Genomic DNA, 13,297 nt, shown 5'->3' on the forward strand with positions numbered 1-13,297 from the left:
CAGTTTTGAACAGCTATTTTGAGATCAGTTGTAGAGAAGAAAATTAATTCATTTCAAGCATACTGTGCACCTAGAAGAAACAATGCACTTAAAAGGCAAAAAACTTTGCCAGAACGCCAAGTAAAGGAGAAAGTCTATATTCCATTGTAACTGATTTATAACTATTAGCACAAATGTGTGAATTTGTAGTGTGTATTATTCTTAAAAATTGCATAATTTGTCGTTTGAGACAGACTGGAGCCAGATTAGTGAGACAGATCTATTTAATCTTCGAATATGTAGTGGATTAAATCCAGGGAAGGAGAAATGAGGTAGCAAAAAAACAAATACAAATAGAGTACAAAAAAATACTTTTAAAAAAGCTAAAATACAATACATCATAGAACAAAGGAAGCCCTATCAGAAAGAGAAGTTTTGAATGAAAAGAAGTATAGCAGAAATATCCAGAAGAGGCAATGGTTTATGGTAAAAGTGGTGTTAGCCTGAGCATAAATTCTTATACAGGGTGTAGAGAAGAATTCAAGAACTGTGGAGAAAAATAGTTGCTGAAAGGTAAAACTCGAGAGCAAAAATCTGAAGACAATATATATTTACACAGGGAGATGAAAAATCTATGTGATAGCTTCATTATATTAACAGGAAGCAGTCCTGAGCACTTTACTTGGGAGCAAGTCCCATAAAATGGAGCAACTTTTGAGCACACCCATTTAGGATTGCTCCCTAAATCTGGAAGGTACATAGTGTAGATGTTCTCATAAATGGTCATGAAACAAATTTTAAAATTGACACAGGATCATAAGCTAATACAGTGTCTATGAAAACCTATAAATGCATACATATTGAACAGCATTCATACGCTATATTAGAAAGCATAATTCTAACAGGAAAAGTAGATTATTCTTTTTTTAATAATAGTTGAGGGATATGAATGTTTAGGTTAAAAACTGAATCAGCAGAGCCCCATGGTGCAGAGTGGTCAGCTGCAGTACTGCAGTCCAAGTTTTGCTCATGACCTGAGTTTGATCCCAGTGGTAGCAGGGTTCAGGTAGCCAGCTCAAGGATGACTCAGCCTTCCATCCATCCTGATTCAGCCTTTGGTTGGAAGGATGAGTACCCAATTTGCTGGGGGTAAAGTTAAAAGATTGGGGAAGGCAATGGCAAACCACCCCGTAACAAAAAGTCTGCCAAGAAAATGTCATGATGTGACATCACCCCATGGATCAGTAATGACTAAGTGGGGACACAAATCTGATATACTCCCACCTTGTAGCCGAATGTCAAAACGCACTTCTAAAGCTGTTAATTTAACTGGTAACAATCGTTCCCAGCTAGCCTGATCTTGTCAGATCTTGAAAGTTAAGTAGGGTTGGTTCCTGGTTGGTTGGTACTTGGGATGAGAATCCAGCAAGGAGGTCCATGGTTGCTGTGCAGATGCAGGCAATGGCAAACCAGTTTGGTGTAGTGCCAGTTTGGTGTAGTGGTTAAGTGTGCGGACTCTTATCTGGGAGAACCGGGTTTGATTCCCCACTCCTCCACTTGCACCTGCTAGCATGGCCTTGGGTCAGCCATAGCTCTGGCAGAGGTTGTCCTTGAAAGGGCAGCTGCTGTGAGAGCCCTCTCCAGCCCCACCCACCTCACAGGGTGTCTGTTGTGGGGGAGGAAGGTAAAGGAGATTGTGAGCCGCTCTGAGACTCTTCAGAGTGGAGGGCGGGATATAAATCCAATATCTTCTTCATCTTCTTCTTCAAACCACCTCTATTAGCCTCTTGCCTTGAAAACTTCATGAGGTTTTCATAGCTGCAACTTGACAACATTTTCCACCAACAACAATCATTCTCCAGACTGAAAGGAATCCTGGGATAGCATCATGATGGTAAATCCATACACCAGACCGCCTGTTCCCCAAATGTACATTGAGCAGGCATGAAGAAAATAATTAATTCAGCTGAAAATGCACATCTGTTTTATGTACATTTTGAGGTACACAATACCAATGCCAACATAGGAGGAAGACAGCATAAGGAAAATGTAGTGTCTGGTTAGTTGGCTCAGATTCATAATGTAGCCATATTCAGGAGAAACAGAAGAATGCTAAAGCACCAAAAACTATGAATAGTGCCGGATGAACTGAGAATACAGGTGTACCTACATCAAATACAGAAAACACAGAATCTCAAGGCAGAGGAAATGAAACTGTTGTGTTACAAAGTGCCAGAAAGTCTTCCAGGAGGGTTTCAGACATCAAGATGACTGTATCTATATCTAGAGCAGAATGGAAAGAAAACCTGTTAGACACTGTAACCTGTTAGACACTGAGCCTGCCTTTGGCAGGGGAGGGCGGGATATAAAAATAATTTTTTTATTATTATTAATTGGGATTGAGTCTAGGACTGATTCTGTTAAAGCTTATAGAAAACTAGGCAGTGGTCATCTCCCCATCACCCAACCGGATTATTACACTAGAAGACTTAGGCATGTAGTGGGTTGGAACAGAGCATCTTCTGCAGGGGTCATTTTGTAGAAAAATAGGTGGTGGAGCTCATCCAGGGATTGTTATGCAGCTGCACATACTATTCAATGGACAAGGAGGTAGAACTCTCAGAAGGAGGAGGTGGAACTCTCAGAAAGGTTCAGGAGCTGCGCTCCTGTGAGCTCCCACTGAATTTGAGGCCTGATCTTCTGTATTCATTCTTCTTGGAGATATAGAATAGTGCATATGACAGCATGCTGGGAAGAGTTTATTATTTATTTACAAAGTTTATACCCTGCCTTGCTGCCCATGTCAAAATTTTAAAAGCAAAAGGTCCACTGATAGTAGAAACCAAAGTATTTCACAAGTCAGTGAGTGGAAAGAAGCAGTTACGGGTAGCAGAGGGATGAAACATGTCAGCTGTCATTTTGAGTTCAATTGTTGAAAGCAGTGTTAAAATATTTTGTTTCACATTTTGAGACATATTTTTCCAAGCAACAAGTAAAACAACTGTGGTTTGCATTATAAAATAATGTGGCCCAGTGGATCAGCATGTCCATTTTCAACAAAGCTGCCTTCTGCCTAAACATAGTGAGCTCACAGTGTTATCACCTCCTCTATACTGGCCTACATTGATAGTCTATCCAGTTCACCTAAAAGATCTCTAGCACACAGTGCCAGACTACAGATGGTGACCATTTTCGCACACAACTTACAATGTGGTCACGTTCCTGTTCTCTCCGCAGCATCTGTCAGATTTCCCATTATCTGTGCCGGAGTTACAAGAAGTGCCGCGGCTTTTGCATAGCAAACGTAAACTGGGTTTTAGCGGTTTACGTTTGCTACACAAAAGCCACAGCACTTCCTGTAACTTCGGGGCAGATAATGGGAAATCCAATGGACGCTGCGGAGAGAACAGGAACGTGACCCCATGGTAAGCTGTGTGCGAAAACGGTCTAAGAAATTTACTGGCATGGTCCCCACGGTATCTCACTCCCCAAAATATCTCTTTGGTGGTAGTCCTATGCTCACTTACCTGGTGGGAAACCCCATTAACCATAGTGGGACTTACTTCTGTGTTAACACACATAGGATTGTGCTACAGATGTTTGGTTCTCAAATGGTTCTCAAAATGTGAGACAGGCTTCCTCCCTCCAAATACTCAGTCACTTGCTGAGTTTCACTAGTTCCTCTCAGACTACTTTGACTGGGCTGGGACAGAGTGCCAGTTTGCCCCTTCCCTCTCACTGTGGTTTAAGCCAATATGTCTTCTGTAATGGCTCATAGTCCCAATCATATCCTAGCCTCATCAATTGTTATGGTAATCATTGTGACTTCCCACAAGTTTCTTTTAACCTAGGAGCTGTAGCTATCAACAGAAGAGAAGTTATGGAAGAACTTGCTATAGTCAGGTCAGAGTTCAGCATGCACTGGTCTTAAGTTTGGTTCTATAGGGAGGTTAAGGCAGGGAGAAATTGTTTAACATTGGGATTGTTTATATCAAGGGTGTTGAACTCATTTGCTGTGAGGGCCAGATCTGACATAAATGGGCTGGGCCACCTGTGACATAAAATGTAATGCCAGGGAGAAAAGATATAAACTTTATAAAGGACACAGACAAACACAAAGATATTACTTTTACTTAAAGTACAAATATGCTTAAAACAGCAACACTCTTGCCATATTTTGTTTATTTAACAACACTCTTTAATATCTGACAGTTCCCAAACATTCCCCCCCTGCCCTTAAAAGATGCCTGCCTGAAATGGAAAGGTAGGGGAATAGTGGGATTTGGCAATGCAGTTTTTCAAATAAAACATCAAAAAAAGCACAAGGATCACATCAGAAACTAAAAATATAAAATGCTCTGACCCTAGGAAAACATGAAATGACTGGGCATTGCAAGCATCTCCCCCACCCAGGTCTACTCAGAGTGATAGCAGCTCTCCATGTAATGCCCCCCCCTTGGCTGTGGGTTGCCAGGTTAGAGTACTCGCTCAGGCACCCTTTCTCAGGCCTATTCAGCAGAGAAACGCTGGCTCAAAACATCAATGATATATTTGCAAGGGGACAATTCTCACAACCAACTACCACTAACATATACAAAACTAGAAACTGAAACAAGAGTTCCATTCAACAGGTCCAAACTAAATCACATAGATATCATGAGGAGTAGAGCAGACTGTTCCATTAGATATAAACAATAAATAAACCACACTCCAGGGTCTCAGGGTTTTTTTTTTTACAGGGTGGTTTGAGATGGGAGAGGCTTGAAGGCCCATTGGAGATAACAGGAACCAAGAATGTCAATTGACTTGCACATGCGCCACTGAAATATTTAATTTATGTGTATATCCCACACACTCTGCGAGCTCACTCAGGGTGGGTCACAACAAGATTCTACAAAGCCATTAAAACATTATACCAATAAATAGTTAAAAACACTTAAAAGGTAGCATAATAAAATTTGACAATCTGAAATAGCTGGAAGCAACTAGGCTAAACCAAGGAACAGTAAGATATTATCTATCTATATGGGCAAATGCAACTGAAAACTTCAGCAAGGAAGACCGAAATAATTGGGCATTTGCTGCCTCAACCAAAGGGCTGGTGGAACAGTTCCATTTTACAGGCCCTGCAGAACTCTGATCTCAGTTCCATTTTACAGGCCCACAGGGCTCTGATCTCAGATTGGAGCATGTTCCACCAGGCCAGGACCAGGGCAGAAAAGGCCTTGGCCCTGGTTGAGGCTAAAGGGACATCCTTTGGGCCAGGGACAACCAGTAAATGATGGTCCACTGAGCACAAGGCTCTCTAGGGCACATATGGGGAGAGGCAGTCCTTTCGATATGTCAGCTTCAGGCAGCATAGGGCTTTAAAGGTCAATACCAACACCTTGAAACAGATGCAGTACTCAATCAGCAGCCAGTGCAATTCACATAGTACCAGCTGAATGCGTGCCCACACAGACATCACAAAAAGGGCACGCCACTGCATTTTGCACTAACTGGATTTTCTGGATCAGTTTCAGGGGAAAGCTCGCAAAGAAATACATTGCAAAACAAACAAGTTGCAAAGAAAATGCAGAATGGATTTTCCATTAAAGTCTCTGGTCCCAGATAGACTACTCAGGGAATGGAAAATCCATTCTGCATTTTCTTTATATAACACCACTATAAATGGTTAACATGTAGGAATCAAACTGACTAGCTTTCTTTAGATAGCACTATCAGGAGATTTTTGAGGAAGATCAGAAAAACAGAAAAAGAGGCCACCAAGGTAGAAAAGAATGCGAGAGGGAGCATTATGGACCTTGGTGGAAATGGGGTGCCTATGCAAATGCTGCTGCCATAAATGTGCTGTGTGACTCATTTAGGAAAGAAGGGCATTTCCAGTCCCATCAGAAAGCTTTGTGGTCCTGTCACAAAGAAGAGTTGGTGAATTATGAGCACTGTCTCCCAAGGCCACAACATTTCTGCTTAGCCCAGAGGATGCAGGAGGCTTCATCATGATTTCCTGTTGTTTACACAGATTCTCCTTCTTGCTGTGGGACACACTAATGCAGTTACATTCTGTCCCCCCAACCCCGCATCCCCAACTCAAGGCTATCTAATCTCTGAATTATTGGGGATCACTCTAATGTCCAGACAATAATTTGGGAGCAAGAATTATGAGACATATGTTTGAGTTATCAGTTGCCTATCCCTCTAGTCTTTTTGATCCATAATCCAGCATACTATACAGTTTTCTCTTCAGCTCTTAAATGATGGCTAGCAGATTTACTTTTTTGCAGAAAAATCCAACATTTCACATATTTTCATATTAGAAACAGAGCCCCATAAGGCCTTCAAGCTTCAGAACTGCCTACAGTACAACATATTCCAACTGCAAGAATGTATAATTGTTCTCATTCAGTATTCATAATAGTTACATAATATCCTGTTCTGTGGATTGCTCCTAAGCCCCTCTCAACAGGTACCTCTCCTCTTTCTGTATCTCCTTTTTCATGGGTTCTGGATAAAAAGTAGCAGGAGGAGGGCGGCCCGGCGCCATCAACGGGACCGGATGCCCGAATGTAAGGACTGGAAGGATGTATCGCAGCAGGATGCTGTGAACCCTATTGAGAGTATTGACACCTGGACAGAGTTTGTGGAAGGAAGGAACAAGGTAAGGCCATTCCCTATTTCCTTTCTGTACTGGAAGGAGGTGGAAGAAAGAGATCGCAAAGTAATGAGATGGAGTCTGCTCAGAACAGGCCAATTTTAGCTTATTTTTAATACAGTCAACATGACTTGGCTGTACAACAAGGCCATCCAGTTATGCAACTGTTGGTATGCCTCTCCAAGCAAAAGTTCTCCGCATCCCTGAAAAAGTTGCTGAAGTGGACTGAGTGAGGACATGTTGAGTTGCCATCTGGAAAAACAGTCTAATTGAGAAAGTTCTGTTTCCTTTTTGCTATATTGTGAAATCACATAGTGAGGTAAGTAAATAAATAGTGAAAATGACATGGTGAATCCAACTTCACTTTAAAAATCTGAGCCCTGTATGGTTGTATGCATTGGCCCGGAGTTGAACCTTCTGCTCAGTGGAGCAAATGCTTTCTATGCAGCAGCTTCAAGTTGCTGCCAGCGATCTTGATAATACTGAGCTAGACGGATAAAAGATCTATCTAGTATAAGATGGTTTGATATGATTTGAAGAAGTCTGTGTACAAATATGCCATTTTGGCCTTGACTTTGGGGTGGGGGAGGGCTGGCTAGCATATCTGGAGATTTCCCAGGATAGCATACAAATCTATATTGGCCCAGGAAGCTACAAGACCAGGACCCTAAGCCAAGAAGCAAGGCAGGGCTCTAAAGTGAGGGAGAAAATAGCTTGGTTTTAGAACTTGAAAGTCAGGGATCTTTTTCATTCAAAATTGCTGCAATTTCCTTGCACCAAGAAGACTTGTGAAAGGACCCTGTTTCATAAAATAGCATGCCACCCACATCCCATATGTTTATAATGGCATTGAATTATCTGAGGTTGATAACAATAGGAAATGTGTTATTGAAGTATGTTTCAAAATCAAACTGTTGAGATAGGACTGAGCAAATAGAATATTATTCTGATTGCCTTTAGAAGTTCTTTACTGTTTCATGCACAGCTGCTTACCTTGTGTTAAAATGAACCAAGAAGGTGGTTTCTTTAAAGTAAAATTTCATATGCTTAAGTTGCCATTTCCACTTCTATTTACTCCTCATCTGTGAATCAAGATAGACAATATTAACAAATTGGGGGGGGGGGGGGTGACAGACTTACTAACATCTGTTACATGCTAATTCCAGTATAGTGTTTTGCGTTAATGTTTTGGGGAATTACTGCTGTAGAGGTATGCATATGAAAATATTGAAATAACCATTTGAGAAATAAAATTTCAAGTGTTTATTAATGTTTGTTTGGAAAATAACAGACTAAGGATTTAGGAATGGGACCTCACAAAGTATTAACAAGAAATAATCACTGTAGATATTGAACAACTAAAAAGTTCAAGTGGAATGGTCAGAACTAGCAATATTGTGGATGGGGATTATTTGTATTCATTTATAATTAGTTTGAAGATGTATAGACCACATCTCCAGATACTATCTCTGCCTGAGATGACTCCTTGCAATGGGATATGTGATGTCAATTCACTGCCACAGGAGGTGGTGGCAGCCACAAGTATAGCCACCTTCAAGAGGGGTTTAGATAAAAATATGGAGCACAGGTCCATCAGTGGCTATTAGCCACAGTGTGTGTTTATATATAAAATTTTTTGCCACTGTGTGACACAGAGTGTTGGACTGGATGGGCCGTTGGCCTGATCCAACATGGCTTCTCTTATGTTCTTATGTTCTCTTATGTCAAGATGAACTTTCTTCCCATATTATTGTCTCTATATATCTCTGGCCCTTTTCAGACAGCCAACTTATTCCATTTTAGTAACTGGCTACTAATGGGTTTTTTTCTGTCATTTCAGAGAGAGATCCATTTTAGTAACTGGCTGCTAGCAGAATTTGTTTACTTTTCACACAATCCCACTTCTGTCCTGTTCAGGAAGGGTTCCTGAGCCATTCTTGATGAAAACTGCTTTCTTCCAGTTTCGAATCCTTCCTTCTGCTTTGGTTGCTGTGGGGTACTGTGTAAAATGCCTCATAGCACTTCCTGCAATGACATTTTCTCTGTGTCCTTTTTTGCCCTGACACAAAACAAGTTCTGTTGGGAGGGCTGTGGTGCTGAAACAGGACCATGGAGGCCAGACATCCCAATGGTGGTGCTATGAAGAAGAAGAGGAAGATACTGGATTTATATCCTGCCCTATACTCTGAATCTCAGAGCAGTCACAATCTCCTTTACCTCCCCCCCTCCCCCGCCGACAACAGACACCCTGTGAGATAGGTGGAGCTGAGAGAGCTGTTACAGCAGCTGCCCTTTCAAGGACAACTCCTGCGATAGCTACAGCTAACCCAAGGCCATTCCAGCAGGTGCAAATGGAGGAGTGGGGAATCAAACCTGGTTCCAGTTTGTGCCAATTTGTGGTCCAGTTTCAGCACCATAGCACTTCAATAGAACAATTTTTTAAATCCTCTGAGAAAGATCATGTGTGCAGCAAAAAACGGTAGGAAAAGAAAGCAGCATAGTTTGAAATTACACAGTACTTCAGATACGGCTCATTACTGGAAGGAAAATTGCTGTGTGAAACCCCCGTCCCTGTACTAGTTTACATGACGATGACAGGCCAATAACGAATACTATCAAGGTTAGAAGGGTAATGTAAAAAGGCTCAATGTCTCTCTATCCGGAAGAAGTATTCATAGCAAAATTGTATATGGACAGAAACCTATATAACTGCACTTTTTTGTAATGCCTTGAGTCCCTTTCCACTAGTCATCATTGTCTAATCTCTGTTGGAGTGCATAGGATTTCCCTGCTAGGCTGTTGACAGATTTAATTAATTAATTTAAAACATCTCTATACCACATTTCCACATGGTAGCTGGCATGTTTACATACATTCTATAGCCCCTAAGTGGCTTATTTGAAAGGACAGAGATGTGTCATTTCTATATCCTGAAGCCAGAATATAGCCAATAGCTAGATAGCACAGCAGCAGACCCAATTCTGGTAACTTTATATCAAGCAAAGGCTGTAAATTGAAAGTGCAACTTTAGTTGAGAGGAGGGATTTTAATCTCTCCCTGCCCCCCCCCTCCCCATGCTGTACCATTTTTCTCCCAGTAGAGATTTCTCATATTTTTGTAATACCAAGAAGGGGCAGCTGAGACAGAGTAGTAAAGGGATGAAAATCAAATACTGCTGAGGGTTCATTCCACCACCACCACCACCACCACCACCACCACCCATGTTGCACTTTAAATCCGCTCTCTGTTCCACCTTTTATATTTACTGTTCAGCCACACACTTAAATTTTCACTCATGGTTCTGCTGCTGTCATATCTGATTTGGCTGGGGCAGCCCTGAACATGAGAAGTTCCATTGGATCTTATACTGCATTTCCTCAGTAGAAGAGTATTTTTCTTGCCCTTTCTGATGACCCTGTCAAAGACTAGTCAGCATTTAATAGCTGGTTTCTTTCCATAATCTCTGGTAGCAATAAGTGCCAGAGGCATGCGTGCTGCTCTGTTACAAGCTTCCCGTTCAAGGTGAGAATGTCAGTCACCAATCATACATGCATCATAGTGATCTAGGCTAAAGAACAAATAAATGGCTTCCAGTTTCCTAAAGTCACTTCCTGTTTTTGTACGAACCTCCAAAATCATGTCCTGTTCCAATGTCCCTTTCAGGAGTTCCTCACAGGGAGAAAGGAGGGAGAGAAACAATTTCCTTGTTGTTCTGTATAAACCTGAATTAGTAATTCAACAACTAATTTTTTAAAAAAATAATAATGTTGGGATTACAACTTTGCATAGTCCCCTCTAGAATTGCCAACCCTGGGTTGGCAAATTCCTGGAGATTTGGAGGTAGGGCCTAAGGAGGATGGTGAAGAAGCTCAGTCGGAATATGATGCCGTACATTTCACCCTCCAAAGCAGCAATTTTCTCCCAGCGAACTGATCTCTATTGTCTGGAAATCAGTTGTGATTCCAGAAGATCACTAGGTACCACCAGGATGTTGGCAAATCTTATCCCCTGTTATTTTTTTTCCTATTTCTTTCTCTGCTACCTCTTTTCTTTATTGTCTTGTATCACTATATAACTATAATATCTAGGTTTTTTTAAATTTTCCCTATCAGTTGCTAGTTAGGAAGATAAAGAATGTAAAGAAAACATTTGTACATACCCTTAAATTCTGCCTTCAGATAGTTAAGACTCTTGGGAAAGGAAAGTATTATTGCTTTTGGGGGTGGGGGCAACTGGATAGCAGGGTCCCTTCTAACCTTTTAATTATACAGAACTATTTCTTTGAGTGTGGCATTATATGAAAATAGCCTGCCTGCCTTCTTGCCTTCAAAGCTTCTATCTCTGGGATTCCTCACTCTCTTAAAGTTTCTGCCTCTGCATACCTACAGGAATGTCTCTCCTCATATATGCTCCAGAGAGCCTTGTGCTCTGCTGATCAACATTTACTGGTAGACCCTGGAAAGACATCCACTTAGCCTCAACCAGGGTCAGGGCTTTCTCTGCCCTGGCCCCAGCCTGGTGGAACATACTCCCACATGAGATCAGGGCTCTGCAGGACTTGTAACAGTTCCACAAGGCCTGTAAAATAGAGCTGTTCCACCAAGGCCTCTGGCTGAGGTGGTGGACATCTTGTCCATCTCAGCCTCCCCTGGCCATAGGAATACATTATTTGAGTAACACCTGCAGGAGGCACTATAGACTGTTCTGTAGTTGTTGCCTTGTTTGCTGCCATCTTGACTTGATTGTTCTAAATCTGGTTTAAAGCTGGTTTTTATTATATGCTATTGTTATTTATTTATATCCTATTTGTTGTGAGCTGCCCTGAGCCCATTTTTGGGATAGAGTGGGATATAAGCTTAATAAAATAAATATCCAATTTGGCAGGCCTGTTTCTACCCACTGACCAGTTGAGCGTTGGAGTGGCAGCAGCCAAAATTACCAGGAATTTGTCCACCATAAGCAGACACCTGGCAAGCCTACATTTCCAGGCAATCTTTGGGGAAACTGATTTCACATTTTCCTTTCTTTATATCTCTCAAACAAAAAAGAATTGGAAACTTACATGATTTTTTAATTAAGTGGGAAATTCAGGGATATGCTTGGAGGCTTGGCCTATTTGATAGATCTCCTATTTTACCATTCCTTAGGGATACAGCAACAACATTATCTTTTCTCCTGAAAAGTTAGTAAGGAGTTGTGAAGATCTTGCACCTCTCCATTATAAATGTTGTTCATATTTCATTCTCTTTCTCTACTAGACAGTCAGCAAACTGGTCATCCAAGAAGCCAGCATTTCTGTTATGTACAAATGTATAGCCTCCAACAAAGTCGGTCGTGATGAACGCCTTATCTATTTCTATGTGACCAGTGAGTATCAGAACTAGGGTTGCCAGGTGAGGCTGGCAAGCAGGCGGGGGCTTACCAGGAGGCTCTGGGAGGGGGAACTCCAAAGCAAGTTCCAGGTTGAGCTGCTGTCATGTTCCTTTTAAATGCTTTCCCTTTATTGAAGATAATTGAGGATGGGAGCACCTTCTTTTGGGGCTCATAGAATTGGACTTTCTGGTCCAATCTTTTTGAAATGTAGGGAGGTTTTTTTTAGGAGAGGCACTAGCAGCTATGCTGAAAATTTAGTGCCTCTACCTCAGCAAACAGCCCCCCAAGCCCCAGATACTCATGGATCAATTCTCCATTATACCCTATCAGAACCAGTCACCATAATATAATGGAGTGCGCAGCAGCTCCCACCTGCTTTTTGATAGCCCTGAAGCGGGGGGAAGCGCTCCAATCCAGGGGATCCCCTGCCCCCAACTGGGGATTGGCAATCCTAAAAGGGGGATAACTCCTTTGCCTGTCTATATGACATTTGTTCAAGCAGTCCATTCACAAAAAAAGTGTTTGAAAAGATCTCCAAAAATCCTTAGCTTTTCTTGGAAGCCATTCATCTCAGAGTATTAATCAGACCACTGTTGTCTTGTGCTCACAAACAGCTGATGACCTGTATTATGTGCATTTATGATCTTAAGAGAATTGAAATGCAGGTAATTGGAAGACACTGATCGCTTGATTGGATGTGCATGAAATGGACTAAAACTTTTTCCAGATTCAAATTTATAGCTTCCAACATTCCAGTTTATCAAATGTATAATATGTGAACAGACTCAAAAGTTTAATAATTTTTTTTTTAATTTGGTGGGAAAACATTCAGTTTTTTAAGCAAACTTGAGAAAACTGTTAGTTTGTATTTTAAATTTTAAATTTGACTAATAATTATATATTTTTGTACTAGCATAGTATAGTGGTGACTGGAATTTGGGAGACCAAGTTTCAGATCCCTGTTCTGCCATGGAAACTTGCTGGGTCACCTCAGGCCAGTCACTTTCTTTTGGTGACCTCTGAGATTTGTTAAAAGGAGAATGATGTTAAGTTGCTTTGGTTCTCTGACAGAAGGAAAAGCAGGGTATAAATATCTAAATAAATAAATGCATTTGAGCACCTATATTTCAAATTGGTTTCTCATTGAACAAAAATAGTCTCTATATCAAGGGAAAACTGCCCAGTGTATAGACAATTAAAAGCTAGTTTAGTCACTCCTGCAGAGAAAAATGATATACATGTTCTGGAACTAGAAGATAGAAATATGTTGATCTCTTTTTTCACCCAGGTCCC

At 41.2% G+C, this 13,297-nt stretch overlaps 1 protein-coding gene across 4 annotated transcripts in view; it reads left to right on the top strand.

The window, feature by feature from the left end:
- Positions 1–13,297, top strand: part of FLT4 (fms related receptor tyrosine kinase 4) — a 144,742-nt gene that overhangs the window by 97,545 nt on the left and 33,900 nt on the right. For 3 of the 4 annotated variants that reach the window (XM_060240330.1, XM_060240332.1, XM_060240333.1), the window contains 2 exons: positions 6,496–6,637; positions 11,890–11,998. In XM_060240330.1, the coding sequence (XP_060096313.1) occupies positions 6,496–6,637; positions 11,890–11,998 (251 nt within the window). The remainder of the gene's footprint in view (positions 1–6,495; positions 6,638–11,889; positions 11,999–13,297) is intronic. The other variant, XM_060240331.1, reaches the window with a different exon arrangement.

Source organism: Heteronotia binoei, chromosome 5 (assembly GCF_032191835.1).
Source record: "Heteronotia binoei isolate CCM8104 ecotype False Entrance Well chromosome 5, APGP_CSIRO_Hbin_v1, whole genome shotgun sequence".
Classification (NCBI taxonomy): Eukaryota; Metazoa; Chordata; class Lepidosauria; order Squamata; family Gekkonidae; genus Heteronotia; species Heteronotia binoei.